Raw genomic sequence first — 17,575 nt, forward strand, 5'->3', positions numbered from 1 at the left:
GCTGTGTTTCCCAGAGTTGGCCCGGAAGCCTGTGCATCCTGGTTTGTTAACTTTTCATCATGCAAATATTTGCATTCACACGTTCTAGGAAGCCCAAAATCTCTGGGCACAATGCCAGGCTTAGGTGGACATTCCTTATTGGGGAGGGTTGTGCCTGCCTGACTTCGGTGCAGCCAATCTGGGCTCTTGACTCCTGCCTTGGGCAGATCTGCTTCTCCTCCTCAATCACAGATCTGGTTGCTGTTGATCAGGGTCACCTTGTCCTTTGATAGCTCAGGTTGTGTCCTGGAGGCCACCAAGGAGGCAGTAGTCTGACAACGGACTCTTTTATGATCATGTGACAAGTAATCCAACTTTCTGAATAGCCAAGCAAAAGCAAACTTCTTCCCCCTCTTCCTTCCCTCCCTACCTCCTTGCCTCCTGTTCACTTCTCTGCCAATTCCAGCCTTAGATATGGTTGAAAGGGAATCTATAATTCCCAGTCTTGGCTGAGGTGCTACAAACAGTGTTTGGTTTATTCCTTCCTTGAATAAACATTCACTTAGCACCCATTCTGAGCCAGAGATTATGCCAGCTATTAGAGTACAAAGAGAAGCCTGTAAATGTGGCCACTGCCCTCCCAAAGTTCCCCATATTGTAGGGATGCAACATGAAACAGGCATCTCTCTGGGGAGGCTTCTAGGAGGAGATGGAGAATGAGTAGCTAGGGGAGAGTATCCCAGACCACTGGAAGAACATATGCAAAGGCCCCAAGGCAAAAGAGAGTGGCACATGGAAGGAAGAAAAAGGAAGTCATGTGGCAGTGGTAGGTGGAGCATTCTATTGGGGTAAAGGGGTGAGGAGTGAGGAAGAAAGTAAGAAATGAGGTAGCTTGGCCTGAGATCCAAAGTGCTGCCTTGGAGGGAGGGACTCCCCTCTGAGCTGGGTTATTGGCAGGGCTGATCACAGAGTCCCTGTGAGTGGCAGTTCCTCAGTACTTAGGAGCAAGTACTACTGCTCCTAAGCATCTACTGCCACTCTGGATGCTGGTGTCCTTGCCTATGAAGAGGCATAGCTGGCCTGGCCATGCAGAAAGATGTTGGTTTGGAAGTACAGAGTGGGCAGACAAGGCCTCCTTTGTGGAGATGCTGGTGCTTGGGTCCCCCTGGGCCTCAGACAGCAGAAGCCAAGACTGAACGTCTGGTAAATGAGCGGGCAGGAGGAGAGTCGAGCTGCCCCGAACTACGCGGCAAACACGTGCCGCTGTATTCTGACTTCCTTGGCGGTGTGCTGTGGCTGAGACCTTGGCACCAGAGAGGTGCGCCTTCAGCTCCTTCCTGTGCTGCCTCCTCACCCATTCATTTGGTCCATGGTTGCTTCCTTGTTCTGTGCAAGGAGGTTCGAAGTACTGGGGAGAGCTAGGCAGGGTGAGCCAGAAGGACGTCATCCTCGGCTTCTGATCTTCCATCCAAGCAGAAGGAGAGAAATTCACAAGGTGCAGTCACCATGCTCAGAGGTCCTAGGAGGGATGAGTAGAGCGTTAACAGGGTTACTTCCTTATGGAAGTTTATGGCATGAATCTGGGTGGTACTGATTTTCAGAAGGGCAAGTTCCCAGATCCTTCTGTGCTTCAGTTCCCTCTCTTGCAAGAGGTGAGGATTAAAGCTGAACTACATCAACAACAGCAGTTTTCAACTGTGCTGTCTCAGAATTGCCTAGGGAGGTCTTCAAACTTCCAGTGTTCAGGTTGCATCTGCAAGGACTCAACCAGAATCTCTGGGGTTGGAGTCCTGGCACTAGGATCTCCTTGGTTATCCACAGGTGATTCTGGTCCGTAGCCCAGTTAGAGAACCAGAACCAGCCCAAAGCCCACTGCCTATGCATTCCCTGGGGTCTGATTAAAATGTGATTCTGATCATGAGCCCTGGGAGGAGGGCTGGGGAGGTGGGGTGCCACTTGCATCTGGTGGGGGAGGCCAGGGATGCTGCCTTGTGTCCTGTGGTGCATAGGACAAGCCATCATCACCAACAATTTTCTGTCCCCAAATGTCAATAGTGCGGAGGTTGAGAAATTCTTTTCCAGGGTGAGGCTACAGTAGCAGCCACAGCCCCTTCTCTGGCTCAGCCTCTGTCCTTGGACGAAATGATCCGAGGTAGACAGAAGTTGCCACACAGTGAGCTGACAAAATTAGCAAAGCAGCAGCCTGGAATTGTGGGCCTTAGAGAAGAGGCCTCTGAGTGTGCGTAAGGAAGCAGCATTCAGGAAGCCAAGTGAGAACCCCTACACTGTCACCGGGTTCACGCAGCACAGACAAAAGCACTGAAGAAGGCGACTGCATGAATTATTAACAAGCGCGGGTGTGAAAAGTGTCGCGCAAGCCTTTTTAACACAGTTTGCCATCAGGAAGGGGAAAAATGGGAAGGGACTTAATTGTCTCATTGACTTTTGCTGAGGAAACCCAGAGTCATCAAATACACACTCGGGGGAAGGAGAGAACTCACGTGTGGCACTTTTCTCCTTTGCTTTTAAAAAAATTTTACAGGATTAACTTGTGATTTCTTGCTCTAATGAGCCTCCGGGTGAAGGGCCGAGACCTGGATGAGGGTTCACAGCATAGTTGCCCTGAACAGCTCTCCTGGCTCCCTCCAGCCATGTCCGCTGCCCTGCTTCGAAACCCTCCTGGCTGCTCAGCCCGTGAAGGCCATGTGCTCCCAATGCTTTTCCTGTGTTTTTTCCACACTGAGGCTAGATTTTTAAAAAATCTGATCACTGTGGCCAGGGGAAACTTCCAGTGACCTCTCGATGCTTATCACTGCCGCTGCGACCTTTGGTTATATGGCTCCTCCTCAGGGCCTCTTCCTTCTTATCTCTTACCTCTGCCCTTCTGGCTCCCCCCCCCCCCCGCCCCGGCCCGCAGTACTGGGACACGTCTGTCATGCTTGCCCAGGACACACCTGGCTGCTCTTCCCCACGGCGCCTTTACACTTGCTTCCTGCTTCGTCTGCATTGCTCACCTACCCTTGGTCCCACGAGAGTGCCTTCAGGGTCACCTCATGTCTGAGACCTTCAGGGGTGGCCCTTCCTGCCTTCTGCCAACAATAAAGAGGTGCTTTCTCCTCCTCGGGCTCCATTTCGGTTCTCACAAAGGATGGTGGTAAAATTGGGGCTGCCCAGGGCCCCAAGAGCCTAGTCACCACTCCTCTTTCTCTCCCAGAAGGATAAAGGACCACACCCTACCCAGGGTGCATTTGAGTTTCTACCCTAAGTGGAATTCTTATTCTGCATGCATTAGATAATAATGAGGTGAGAGTACGGGTATTCTTGGGGACTGGGGCTAGAGAGGTACTATTGCATGGTGCTGCTGCACAACAGAGACCACCATGCACAGTATGACCCATTTTGGGGTAGCATAGAAGTATGATCAAAATATACAGTGAATGTTTAAATTGAAAACAATTTATTACAGTAAAAAACATTGCCATTAATCTTTCTCAAAATACTCCTCCTTGCTTCAAACACTTATCCCTTTGTTCTCGTCATGTTCAGAGGCAGCTCTGGAAGTCCTCTTTCCTGAGTCGCTTTATGAAGTGTGGTAAAAAAAAAAAAAGTATAGTGAATGCTGCTGCAAAGCACCGTCCGACAGGCAGGCTTGTAAAAACATTCTACCATGTCCTCATCCACCTTATTCACTGAATCAGCCACCATGTGACTTTTGGCTGGCTCTTTCCCGAAGTCAGGATGACCGTGAAAGAGAAACATTTTGAATCAATTCAGAACATCAAGGTAACCACAATGACACAACTAAAGACACAAAGGAGGACTTCTAGAACTGCTTCAGAAAGTGGCAGAAACAAGGGATCAGCATGTTTGAAGCGAAGGGGTAGATTTTGAGGGGCACTCATGGCAATGTGTCTTACTGTAATCATTTTTAAAAAATTAAACCACCACCATATTTTTGATATATAGACTTATATATTCCATTGCTTGTCCACTGGCCTACCTATCTATCTCTTGGCTGTAGGAAACAATTTAGGAACCTATCAGAATCCAAAATCTTGACTGTAATTAGTCTCTTCCTGTCAACATCGTATGTGTCTATGCTGCTTTTGTTCATTCAATAAGCATACTTTTTCTGAAACAAAAATACAGAGCCACTGGAATCCCAGAAGTCTTCCTGTCTCAGCCTTCCCAAGCAGGAGGAGATGCTGGTCTCACACACCAAGGTCTAGGAATTTCTCAAGGCCTCTGTGGCTCCTAGAGACATTGTTCTCAAAGTATGGCCTGTGGATCCCAGGGTGTCCCCAAGATTCCTTCATGGAGTCTTGGAGATCAAAACTATTTTCTCCATAATATCAAAATGTTGCTTGCTGGTGTCACTGGTGCTGGGTCAAATAGCTAGTGCCTCAGCAGGAGTCAAAACAGCAGCTCGGAACTGCAGGTGCCTGTATCCTACCACCCACTGCCCTGTGTTGGCGATGGGAAAGAACAGAAACAAACAAAGCCGATTCCTCTCCAGAATGTCCTGATAAAGCAGTAAAGATGACTTCAACAAACCTCAACACCTGAGTTCATCTCTTTTAATATTTGGCATGAGAAAATGGAAAATGCACAGAAAATGCTTTAGGCTTCTGGCACACAGCAAAGAGCACTGATTGGCCCAAGGAAAGCCATCCGTGTGGCTGCCTGAGTCCTGAGCTGACCTAGCCACTTTCACAAAACATCATTTTTACCCTGAAGAGCAACTGACAGCCTGATTAGGATTAGTCAGACATGGGTGTTTGGCAATTGCTTGAAAATGTATAAAATGAGCCTGTCACTTCAAGGAAACCGACTGACAGAATTTTTGCCAGTGCTAAAAGTCCAACTTCCAAGAGAAAATGAGAGTTTTGGAAAATTGGTATCTGACAGCTTCCAGATACTTGAATACTTTGGAGATGAGATGGGTGGTGTCAACAAATGTGATTTTTAAAATAGAGTGGAAACAAAATGTGAAAATATTTGAAAGACTGTGTAACTCCAGGAGCCCATATTTTCCAAAGGACCAAAGCATTGTGTGTTAAAAGATCCATTCAAAATCATGACGGACAAATGAATTGTAATCAGAACACAAAATATTTACTGATAAGGTTTCACCTTCCACAGTGCAACTAGTGATTAAAAAATACCCCTTGTTGAGTTTTGATGTAATTTCAAAGAATATTACCCCCAATTATCTGAAAAAAAAAACCCTAAAATATTTATTTGTTTCCTATTATGTCTGGATTTTCTTCATAGACTTTAACCAAAAAAATAGACTATGTCAGATTAAATGCAGGAGTTGATGTGAGAGTGTAGCTTTTTTTTTTTTCATTAAGTCAGACATAAAAAGATCTAGGGCTGATGATGTAGTTCAATGATTGAGTGATTGCCTAGCATGTGTGAGGCCTTGGACTTGCTCATTAGCACTTGGGTGGAGGTAAGGGGAGAGAGAGAAAGAGAGAGAGGAAGAGGGAAGAGAGAGAGAAAGAGGGGGAGAGAGAACAAATTTACAGGGCAGTCAGCTTGCTAAATTATTTTTTTTGTTTGTTTTGGAAACTATGATTATTTTAAATAAAACCATGCTATTTATACTAAGATGTAATGGGTCAGCTATTATTTTAAGTGCATTGGTAAATAAATATTTAAAGATTGTTTCTGTTGGAATTTCTACAATGTAGGTAATCAACAGATGTAACTTACATAACCAAAAGCTCTTTGGGAACCTCAGTAGGTTATAGTCGAGTGCCTAGCTGCTGAGGACCAAAGTTTGAGGACTGTCACACTATGCTAGACCTTCACCATGTCTCCTTTGTTATCTTTCCTGTGCTCAGAGCCATGTGCTGTCCTTTTTAGTTGTGAATGCCCCATATGCCAGAGAGTGTTACATTTCAGAGAATGATTGCATTACAATATTAGCTGAAGTTTTGCAAGGCTAGGGAATTTGGGATTTGGGAAGCTTAATGACTTGCATCATGGAAAGCCCTGCTGTGAAAAAGAACACCAGGCAGCTTGTGGGACTTGAATGCCCACTGAGAGTCGCCCTTGGATGCTCCAGTCTTTCTTCCTGAACTTATAGAACCTGCAACTGTTAACTTTTCATTGTGCAAGAGCCTAGGCCACACATGAGTTTGTATGCAGGGTCCTCCTGCCACCCCTGATGGCAGATCAAATTCATAGGGTCTTCTTTCTTCTCTCCTGAGATGGCCCATTGGTTGCCTTCAAGACCTGAACTGACTGGCAGCCAATGAGAACAGTGGCCTTTATGAAAGCCCGCCCCCTCAGAGCTGAAGGCTCCTCAGGCCTCATCTATCCTCCTCCTGGGGGTGCATTGTCATGGCCTGGGCCAGATGGACTCCCCCAGGAGATTTGGCTTGAACATCTTTCTCCTCTGAGCATCTGAAGCCCTCATGCTCACAGTCACCCATCTGTTCCTCTTAAAAATGCATCTCAGTCATTGAGTTTGGGATGATCCAGAATTTTCACAGCAAATGAAATATCTCTGCCCCATTTCCCCTGACACCCAATTCCCAGTTTCACAGGTGATGGGGTTACTAGAAAGACAGACTTTAATGGGGTGCTAGCATCTTGAAGCTCTGCATCAGACCATGGTGCCTAAATCCTGCCACATGGCATTGTTCTCTGGTCTCTTGAGTTTAGGGAGCTGTAGGAGCAAGGGCGAAACTGACTGGAGAGCAGGAAACAATGGTGTGGGCAGAAAAACACACACCCCAAAATGCATGATTTCTACAATCAGCAGAGGCCATGCTGGGAGACTTCAGGGTAGCCACCTACCTCACATTCTTGAAACTTTGCTTATTTTGCCTCTGAACCAGAACCAGGAATATAATCATTGCAATTAAAGAAAAATCCAAACCAAGTGCACCAACTAAGATGAAAGGAAAATAAAGAGAATAGGAAGACACATTGCTTTCAGATATGAATAAACAGCTGGCTTTGGTACCCAGATCCTGATGGTCTCAATAACTTGGTCAATAACTGGACCAATAATTGGAGAAGGGAGAATGGAGAAGGGAAAGCTGGTTCTCCTTCCCATTTAGGGAAATGTTTGACTTTAGCAGAAACTGGAAGAAATAAGAATAGGTCCTTTTGAGCAAGAGTTCTCAGACTCAGCATCACTGGATTTCAGGTTGGTTAATTCCTTGTTGCGGGAGGCTGTCTTGTTCATTGTAGGACTTTTAGGATCAGTGCTAGGCTCTACCTATTTGGTGCCAGTAGAAACACTTTCTCTTCCCTCCAACGTTATCACAACCGAAATGCCTCTAGACATTACCAAGTGTCATCTGGGGACAAGATCCGCCCCCCACCCCCAGGTGAATTTTGTGCTAGGGTCACTGGAAGGATGGGGTCTGTTCTTGCCTTTTGGAGACACAGGAACTGGTGGCAATCAGCCCATGGGATGTCCTTCACTTTGCACAGCCAGTTGAGAAAGTCATCCTCTAGGGAGAGGAGCTTGGGGAAAGATGGGCAGAGGGTTTGACCTATAGGACTCCCACAGAAATAAAGCAGGCACAACTCCCCACCCTACTTCGGAGAGAAGCAGAAATCTAACCTTCCTCTGCCACAGTCCCCATAAGGAAGAAGAAAACACACTGCATGGGAATTACAAAGTTCAGTGCTGTAGTGTTTGGTTTATCTGTTGGTGACCCAGATATGGTTCCAAGTACTGCTTGTCAGTCAGGACTCAGCAGACCTTCCTTGAAAAATGTTTTCTGACTAACCTATCTCACATAGTTTCCTTCTTCTTTGAAATCTTTCAACATTTGATTAAAGGTCGCCTGTGTTTTCCAATAATTTGAACAGACCTTTGTGTCTATCCAAAGCAGGAAGGTTGTTAAATCTCTCATTTTCCTAACATCTTTCACCATTAGTTACAGAAAAGTGTTTACTCATTTGAGTCCATCCAACCCCCATGGATTTCCAGTGTGGTATCATGGAAGAAGGTTACACTATGGATTTCAATCTGGAACTCCTCAACAAGTATCAGTTTCCCCAGATTGGAAAGAGAGAAGGAACTCTGGCTAAAAGGGGGTAGTAAGATGGAAACATATTGTCACAGGAAAAAATGTTGGAAATTCACTGAGCAGAGATGAAGTACAGTCCCTTTACATGAATTGGGAAATCTTCAGCAAGTCATTTGACTTCTCCGAGTCTTAATTGCTTAGTCTGTAAAATAGAACTGTAATGATATATGTATTATAAATCTTTCATGACAATTAAATAAGCAATATACATAATAAAGACATCCAGAAAAGGGCTCAGAAAGGAGACTACTGAACCTGCCAGGGCTGAATTTGGATGGAATAGGGCATGTGAGCAGAGACATGATACAGAGAGATGGATCTCAATAATATTTGGGAGCTATGAAACTTGAAGTAGAAATATCTGTAGATGTTTTTATAAAAGGAAGTTGTATTTGTTTTAAAAAAATCTGTCTTCCATATCTTAAAAATAATCTAAGTGCTAATTTTTGTTTGTTTCTTTTGGCTGCACTGGGGATTGACCTCAAGGCCTTTGCACTAAGCTATAATCAAAACCCTTTTTATTTTGAGACACAGTCTCACTAAATAACCAAAGTGTCCAAGCTGCATTCAAACTTGCGATCCTCTTGCCTCAGCCTCCCAGAGTGCTGAGATTATAGGGATGAGTAATTGCCAGTTTATTCATATAGGCTTTCAAAATTAGTGCATGTTTCCATCCAATGGCAAATTATTCATAAATATCCATGAAGGAGGCCACATTTTTTGAAAGTACATTAAAAAGTGGCTATAGCTCCCCTTAAATTCTCAACAAACTCTGGTTCCTTCTTCAGTCCTGCTCTGGTAGGGTCCTGTGTAGAGTCTACATGTCCTTTGCCTGTGACTTTCTAAATGTACAGAGACATTGGGAGAGCTGGCTTGGAGAGGTAGGGGTGCTGGATAAAGTTTATGATTCATTTTTTAGTGAGAAAAACAAGCTATGTGCTTGTTGGCCTAGACAAGAGGCAATCAAGGATGAGCCAGGACAATGCATGATTCCATCATTTAAAAATGTTTACACGGTACAAGCTGCAAAACAGACTTTGCTGAAGGTGCACTATTATTATTTCTGGGGCCAGAGCCCAAACTGATTCATTACTGAAGTATTCAAAGCTGAACTCCCTAGAGTGAATTTATGATAGGAATTGGTAGGGGTGCATCGTCCCCCATAGATTTCCCAGGGCCCAGGGAGGAGACTTGTGTGAGGAGCCAAAAGGTGGTGACCCCTAAAGAGGCCCCACTGCCTAATAGAGACGACCTAGTGAGTGTGAGTGTGTGTGTGTGTGTGTGTGCATGTGTGAGTGTGTGTGCATGCTGGGGGAGGGGGTGCTGGCCATGGGAGGCAGACAACTGGCACAGTATGAGCTTCTTTTTTTAAATAACAGCCTTGCTGAGATATTATTGGCTACTGTAAAATTTACTGCTTTTAAAAGTATTGTTTTATAGCAAAGTTGACAGTGGAAGCTGCAGAGATTTCTCATATACCTCCTGTGTACATACATAGCATCCCCCGTTTCTAATGTCTCCCACCAGAGCGGCACTTTTGGTATAACGAGTGAAACTACACTGACAGACCAGAGTTACTTGGAGTGGGTGATTTACCTTAAGGTTCACTCTGGGTGTGTGCATTTTATGGGTTTGGATAAATGTATAATGACATTTATCCACTATTCTGGTATCACACAGAGAGTATTTCCACTCTTCTAAAAATTCTCTGTGCTCAAATTCATCACTTTACAGTATACAATTCAACATTTTTAGCATATTAACCAAGTTGTGCAACCAACTCCATATTTAATTTCAGAACATTTTTCTGGATCCCTGGGCAGTTGATCCCCTGCAATACTAATCTGTTCTCTGTCTCTGTGGATTTGTCTGTTCTAGACATTTCATACAAATGGAATTATACAATATATGGCTTTTGTGATTAGTTTATTTCATTTTGTTTATCTCAGTATAATGGTTTCAAGATTCATTCATATTGTAGCATGCATCACATTTTCATGATTTTTCATTGTTAAATAGCATTCCATTGTATGAATGTAACATCTTTTGTTTATCCATTCTTCAGCTGAATTTACATTTGGGTCACTTTCCATCTTTTTTTTTAAGCTATGATGAATAATATTACTATGAACATTTATGCGAAAGTTTCTGTGGAGACATATGCTTTCAATTCTCTTGGATCGAATACCTAGGAGTAGAATCATTGTGTCACATGATGACTCTAGGTTTAACATTTTGAAGAACTGTCAACCTTTTTTTCCAAAATGGTAGCACTGTTTTACAATTTCACCAGCAATGTATAGGGCTCTGATGGCTCCGTATCCTTACCAACACTTCTTATAGTTGATCTTTTTGATTTGTCCATTTGTTCTTTCATTGATTCATCCAACAATTAATTAGAGTGCCCATGTGTTCTAGGAACTGTGGTATACAAGGAGCATACAATGTTATGGTGGAGACAGATAGTGATCCAGTGATAATTGAAATTATGCTAAATATACAATTCTGAGAAGAGTCATGAGAGGAGAAGAGTGGATGATGCTGAGAGATATGTAACAGGAACATTTGACTTTCCAGGGTCTCAGGAAGGTTTCTCCCGGGAAGTGATGAAGGCTGTGATCAGGTGAGTGAACATTAAATATTTTTGAGCAATATTGTTAAGGTATCTGGATTCCAGCTGTTCTTTGTACCAGGAAGTGAGACAGATCCAGACAACTGTGGCTGTGGGAACTCAGAGAAGGCTACCATTAGGCCTGGATGAGAACCTTCAATTTGTGATCCTCTGGTTTCCAGCTATAGCCTTATTCTATCCGTCCTCCACCAAAGAGAGTGTCGTTAGACAAATGAACAAATGATGGTAGTGATGACGGTAATGGCAGTGCTGACTGTATGGATGATGAATGTGGTGTCGTTATGATTTAGTGGGTGACTTCTATTTGGCACATACCATGCTAGGTACCTCACCACAACTTATTCATTCCATACAGTGAAGGACATCAGCCTGAGATTAGAAAGGAGGAAAAAATGAAAAAGGTAAAGGGGTAAAGGCACAGGGCTTATGTAAGAAGGAACTGGGCTTATGGATGAAGATTATAAGTAAATACTCCTACGTCCATGTTCAGATAGCTCCTGATATAGGTGCTTGATTTCAGAAAATATATTTTTATGTCATTTAATTCTGTTTTTATTTAGAAGCATGTTTATCTCTTGAATACGGAAGGCAATTTCTTTTATTTCAAATTACTTCTCTAGTATACTCTTAAACTAAATGGTTTAGCTTAATCACATATAACAACTTTCCAAGTATAAGGGCCTGGATCTTAAGTCCTGCTACAAAGTAGCTTCTAGCCTAGGCAATAAATGTGTACCTGGAGCAAAGTCAAAAAGGGAAACCACTTTAATTAAGTTTGAATGTGTCTCCAGTCAGTTCCGGAATAGCTGTCGCTGGATTTATGATGCATCTTCCAAACTGTAACTCCTTTCATATTCAGCTGAAGTGAGAAGGTCCCAGAGAAATTGAACATAGTTTCTTAAAACCTAAATATTTATCTTCCCAAGTTAGTGCCCCTAAAAACATGGGTAAGATGGATGGAAGGAAATCTAGGCTCACCTTGTTCTGTAGGCTTCTATCATTGCTTCCATTCAATTGCAAGGGCTGTAGAAGGATTAATCCTATCAAACCTTCCCCAGAACATTTCCATGAGTATAGCCTAACTCCACTAATCAGGGATACAACAACTACATTCGCTTTCATATTCATGTCCAAATGACTGTAACCCAAGGCTCTACTGTAACAGAGGCTGGCGCTAGCTTGGGAGGCTGATGAACTGGCGGAATATCACTGGAAATGTCAGAACTAGCATTCAAACCCTGGCCAGCCCCCCTCTAGTATTTTCAGGTCGAGGGTGTACTCAAAGAAAACATCATCAGTATAAACTATGACCAGTCATTTCCTATATCCCATTCTCAGCTATTTTGAAGCTGTCATTTGTTAATTTCTGTTGTATTCTTTTGTCTCTGTTTTCCCAGCTGTAATGAAGAAAGTGTGGGGTACATGGCAAAAATATGCAGATAGCATGGCACAGTGGAGAAGGCAGTGGGTTTGGAATGGAAAAGCAGGACTAGTTACTTTTAGCCACTTCACCACTTTTAACCACTCTGACCCTCAGTTTTCTCCTCTGAGTAGAGATAATGAACACATCTGGGTAGAGAGGTGTGGTGAGGGGGAGGAGAGAAAATGCCTTGTAGATTCTAAATTGCCATCTACCTCACTTACTACTGTTACACTCTAGAAGAGTGTGAGTGAGTCTGACAGGGGATGTCTGTGAGGTCTCCTCTGAGAGTTAATTGGAGATGCTGTGCCGTGTCAGGAAGTCACAATGACACTCATCCATGAGAGCTCGTCAACCAGCCCTTTTCTTCCTGCCTGAATAGTGTAGTAATTGCAAAGAAGAGACAGCACTGGCATTAGGTGTCTTAGTATCTCCATGGGTTCTGGACATTGTACCAAATGCTTTGTGAATATTATCTCATCTGAGGTCCACACCAAACCTATTAGTAATATTGCATCCTCACTTCACAGATGGTAACTGAGCACTGATTAGCTCATCTGGCTACAGTTAGACTCGCTGGATGATAATTTCCTTGCATTTGAACTTCCTCCTTTCCCATTTATTTCTTTGTTATTAAAGCAAGTTGCCAGTGGAGGCTGCAATTGTTCCTCCTGGGTGATTGTCATGTAATTTCAATCTAAATGATCATAAGAGGGAGCTATACAGAAAAATCACTCTCAGTGGTGCCCATGATCTAATCTCAGGACCCATAAATGTGTCACCTCGCACGGAGACAGGGACTTTGCAGCTGTGAGTAAGCCAAAGACCTTGAGTAATCAGGAGACTCTTCTGGATCTGAGGATGGACCCTGGCTGACCTCAAATATCCTCCTGAAAGGAAGAGGAGAGCAAATGACAAAGGAGAGATTGGAGTGATGCACTTCGAAGGTAGGACAAGAGACCCCAATCAAGGATTGTGGGTGACCTCTAGAGGCTGAAAAAGGCGAGGAGGTGGGTTTCACTTGGAGCCTCTAAAAGGAACCTGCTCCTACAGACTCTGAAGTTTAGTTCCAGTAACATCCACTTCGAATTTCTGACCTCCAGAACTGTAAATCACTGGGTTTTAAGCTCCTAACCTTGTGTTGGTGTGAGCCACTAAGTTTGTGGTAACTTGTTACAGCAGCGGAAGAAAATTAATACAAGAAGGTCAGAACAAATGATTGTGAATGCCAAACTAACCAAAATACCATCCTAACAATAAGTATAAATAAGTATGGTCCTTCTGTGCACTATGGAGAAACATTCAGAGTTGTAAAGGAGTATGAACCCAGTGTGTGAGGTCAAGGCCCTACGGCTTGGAAGTACGATTGTTAGAATCCAAATGTAGGAATTTCTGATCTGGTGCAACCCCCTTCTTCACAAATATGACCTTCATTCAAGGTCACAGAGCTGCTTAGTGACAGAGCTGGACCGGAATTTGAGTCTTATTCTCCATATACAATTTGTTGTCCATATCTGTGCATTCCACACCCAACTGAACTAACCAAAGATCCAGAATACTTGAGAAAAAAAACACATCTGTATTGAACACATATAGACATTTTTTCTTGTTATTATTTCCAAAACAATACAGTAGAACAACTATTTACATAGTTTTTACATTGTATTAGGTATTGTAAGTAATCTCCAGATGATTTTAATGTGCACAGGAGGATGCACCCAGTTTATAGGCAAATACATCATTTTCTATAAGGAACCTGAGCAACTTTATCCTTTGGTATTTGGGAGGGGTCCTGGAACCAGGCCCCTGTGGATCCTGAGGGATGACTGCACATTTTCTTGAAAGCAAATGAACAGACCCAGATATGAACAGACTAATTGCAGGATGGTGACACCCAACCTGTCCTCTGGCCTCCTCCACGGACTGATTCCAGAAAGCACCTGTGTGTGGTGCTCATTCATCACTCAGTAAGGAGCTGGCCACAGTCACAGTCTTGTGTAAGTGATTAATTGGCGTGCAGGTGAGCCCGATGTGAAATATTCACTAATGAAGTGGTTAATGTTTGCTGAATGTTCCAAGACTGCACTTTGATTTCATGTTACCACCACCCATGGCTGATGGAGAGTCCCTGATAGAGGAACCTGTTTCCATGTAAACAAGGGCTAGGGTTGATCACAGTTCAGGGAAAACCCTATAAGATACCATGTCTTCCCAGTGCTGAGATTCTGATACAGCTCAATGCCAAGATTGTGTTTGAGGGGAAGGAACCTAAATGTGAACAGCTACACAGTGGATCTGTATAATTACACTCATACCTTCAGATAACTTAATGTTCAATGGCATTGAGAGCTGTTATGATTCTTCTTTCCAAAACATGGGAATCAGGACATAAATCCAATGGACGACAAGACTAGAAACAATGTTAGGAAACTTAGACATGAGGTTGCAGAGGAAAAAATTAATCTTGTAACTTATACTGCTACGTAATCAAAAGTTAATTTACTGTCCTCTGCTTCTACTTCTAAAAAGAAGTCTTTAAATCCCATTATCCCAAAATACAAGTCATTTATTTTGATACAGAAATGTCCTAAATGGAGTGGTCTATGTCTATTTGTGTGGTTCTGGGCAAGACATTGAGAGTTGATGGAAATCACAGGAGTGTAAGATTCAAAAACTTGAATTGCAGGTAGGCTATTAATTTTTTAAACCTGGGTCAAATTAGTCCCCCTCTCTGGACTTTTTTACTTTTTGAGGGAGAATTGTATAGAGAAATAGCATAGGTTTTGAAAACAGGAAAACTTAGATTGAAATTCTGTGCGAGCTGCATATTAATTGTGGCCTTAAGCAAGTCACTTATCCATCTTCACTTTCGAGGGCTTCATCAGGAAAATGATGATGATAATAAGATACAGCTGGTGGGGCTTTAAGAACTTGAAGAACTGTAAATAAACAACCACCTCTAAAAAGCAAATGGGAATGCCCTAATTCCCAGTGGGAAGCCTCTCTATAAAGAGGAATGCTCAACTTAGTCATTTCTAGATGTTCTCCTGGTCTGTCACTTTATTTTTCAAAACCTTTGATTCCTGCGTATGTTGATTGTTACATATGAGGCTCTATGCCAAAGATACTTGCATTATCTCATTAAATCACGATTACAATTTTAGGAGGTAGCACTACCCAAATCCTTTAAATAAGGACACCGAGTCATGGAGAAGAAAAATAAGCTGCCCTTGTCATGGAGATATTGACAGAGTCAAAATTTTAGTATTACCGATTCCAGAATTTTTACTTTTAAAATGAAGGCCTTGTTAATAATATGTGTCTAAATGTATTATTGCTTTTATGGAAAAGACTGGACATAAATTCCCTTGTTTTCCTACAATGCAAATAGACAAACACTGGCACTGTGAGTTCTTGTGGGTCTTTTGATGTCGTCAGGCCCAGGACAACCCACTCCCAACCACACGAATGCTTCCAATTGAAGCTGTGTTAGAGCAATCACCAGAGCTTGGAAGACGGTGAGACTCAGATGTGCAGTTGCACCTGTTCTCAGTGGCTGGAAGAGTTGCTCCTCAGAGCTGACACGAGTCTGCCTCTTGGAGAGCCAAGCAGGGTCATCAGGATGACTGAGCTGTCTGCAAAGCTTTTCTCCACTCCTCCACACTGCAAGTTAGACAACTGGTAGCGAAGGAACGTTATTCGATTCTATATCTCCTATTCACATCTACTGAGCTTCTATCATGTACCACTCAGATGGGTAGGGGCAAGAGTTCAGGGAGCAAGATAAGGACTCTGTGCTTAAGTAAAGTCCTGATTTGTAGCAGTGTCAATTGCTAGGGTGCCAATACTCACACCAAGGCCAATCTCAAGACACAAATGTGGCAACACTGGACACCGAGTTGGGAAGAGTTGCACACACTTGAATCTGGGGACCAGTACAAGTTACCTCCCAAATGCCACTGTTCCTGCTACTGAGTTCTTATGTGTATGTGTGGTCTTTATTAGGGTGCATGCTCCTCCTTTGCCTGATTACTGTGCACCCACATGCCACTTCTTCAGAAGCTTCCACTGCATGCTTGTCCCAAGGGAAAGGCTTCCTGGGAGTTTGATGGGCCCTTTGCTAAGTTCCTACTATCTCTGGAGATGTGAGGCAGCACCCAGAGAAAGTGGCGTTGGCTGTGGCTACCTGTGAGAACCCCTGAGCAAGTTCTCCAGCCACTGTGATATGCACATAGCCTTGAAGCAGGTTCTTGACACTGACCTTTCTGCCCAAATAAGTGTTGGAGAGAATCCTGGGTACCAGGGAAAATTTGCCTCAAACCAAACCCAATCTTTCCATGAAACAACAAAAAGGGGTCAAGTCAGCTAACTGAGTCACCCACCCCACATGTCCGTTGCTTAGTGTGCATGCTGTGATACTCTTCCTGTAAACTATTTAAGCTTCCAGTGACATTTTAGGTGGCTCAGGGCAGAGCAATGACACTGATTTCACTGAGAGCTTTGGAAACATTAGAGCAGCACCTTATCTTCTCTCTAGAGATTGCTGAGCTGATTTGGATAAAATAAGAAATGTCCTGACCCCTTAGTCTCGAACAAAATCAGGGCAAAATTAAAGGCTTGAACTTTAAAGGAGTTCAGGGAGTCTCAGCCCTGTTGGTCTTACCTGCCTCTGCCTTCCCCTCCCAGCTGCCAGCATGGCCAGTTGGGGCGACATCCTGCTAGGAGTCAGCTCCACCTTGAGTATTTCTGGCCTCACTCAGAATAGGAAGAGCCCCAGGTCCCATGAGAGTCTCATCTCCAGAGATTTCCGGTGCTAATCTGCAGTCCTGAGAGAGAGGAACATTTGCAGGGCCTGGTGTCCACTGACTGCGCTTTTCCTGCTGAGCCACCAACTCTTCACAAGGCCAAATGTTCCCTGCATTGTCACTGCTGGGGAAATCGATTTTCCTCGTGATGTGTACTGACACCATAAAGATTTCTGGTGCCCACTCTTGGGTCGAGGTGGCCTTTATTTAATACACCTGACCAGGCCTGCTTTCAGTGACCTCTCTCGTGTGAAGAGTGAAGGGAACATAGAGTTGATCATGCTCTTCATCTTTGCCACCATGGAGCTGATGACCATAGAACTCTCACAGTGTCCCAGGTGTCACGCTGAGCGTGCCACAGGCAGGATCTCCTGTAATCCTCAGGGGGACCCTACATAGCCATCCTGTGTTACATGTGAGGATATCAGCACTCAGAGAGGTTAGGAAAATAACCTTGTGTAGCCCAGCAAGAATGGTAAGTATGTGGCAAAACTAAGAGTCAAATCTAGGTCCCATGAAAAGCCCGGGATGCCACCAGCATCCCAGTGAACAGAACTTGATGAATGACACAGTTTCATTTAGGGACAAATAATGCTTTTGATAAGCAGATCACATGGATGCTGAATTTCCTCGATGCCACTGGCCAAGCAACACTCAGGAATCTTGCTGAAGCCTCACT

The 17,575-nt window shown here is 43.6% G+C and overlaps 1 protein-coding gene across 5 annotated transcripts in view; it reads left to right on the forward strand.

Moving 5' to 3' along the window:
- The window catches only part of LOC147830596 (uncharacterized), a 423,672-nt gene that overhangs the window by 223,356 nt on the left and 182,741 nt on the right, over positions 1-17,575 (forward strand). For 4 of the 5 annotated variants that reach the window (XR_015448407.1, XR_015448414.1, XR_015448405.1 and 1 more), the window contains exon 3: positions 10,617-10,662. The exons of the other annotated variant lie outside the window; for it this stretch is intronic. Coding sequence is in view for 1 of the 4 variants with exons in the window: in XM_087204035.1 (XP_087060161.1) it covers positions 10,646-10,662 (17 nt within the window). In the remaining 3 variants the exon portion in view is untranslated. The remainder of the gene's footprint in view (positions 1-10,616; positions 10,663-17,575) is intronic. 5 annotated transcript variants of the gene reach the window in all.

The sequence above is a fragment of the Heterocephalus glaber genome, unplaced genomic scaffold (genome assembly GCF_053883595.1).
Source record: "Heterocephalus glaber isolate CG9 unplaced genomic scaffold, H.glaber_assembly_v1.0 deba00000071, whole genome shotgun sequence".
Classification (NCBI taxonomy): domain Eukaryota; kingdom Metazoa; phylum Chordata; class Mammalia; order Rodentia; family Bathyergidae; genus Heterocephalus; species Heterocephalus glaber.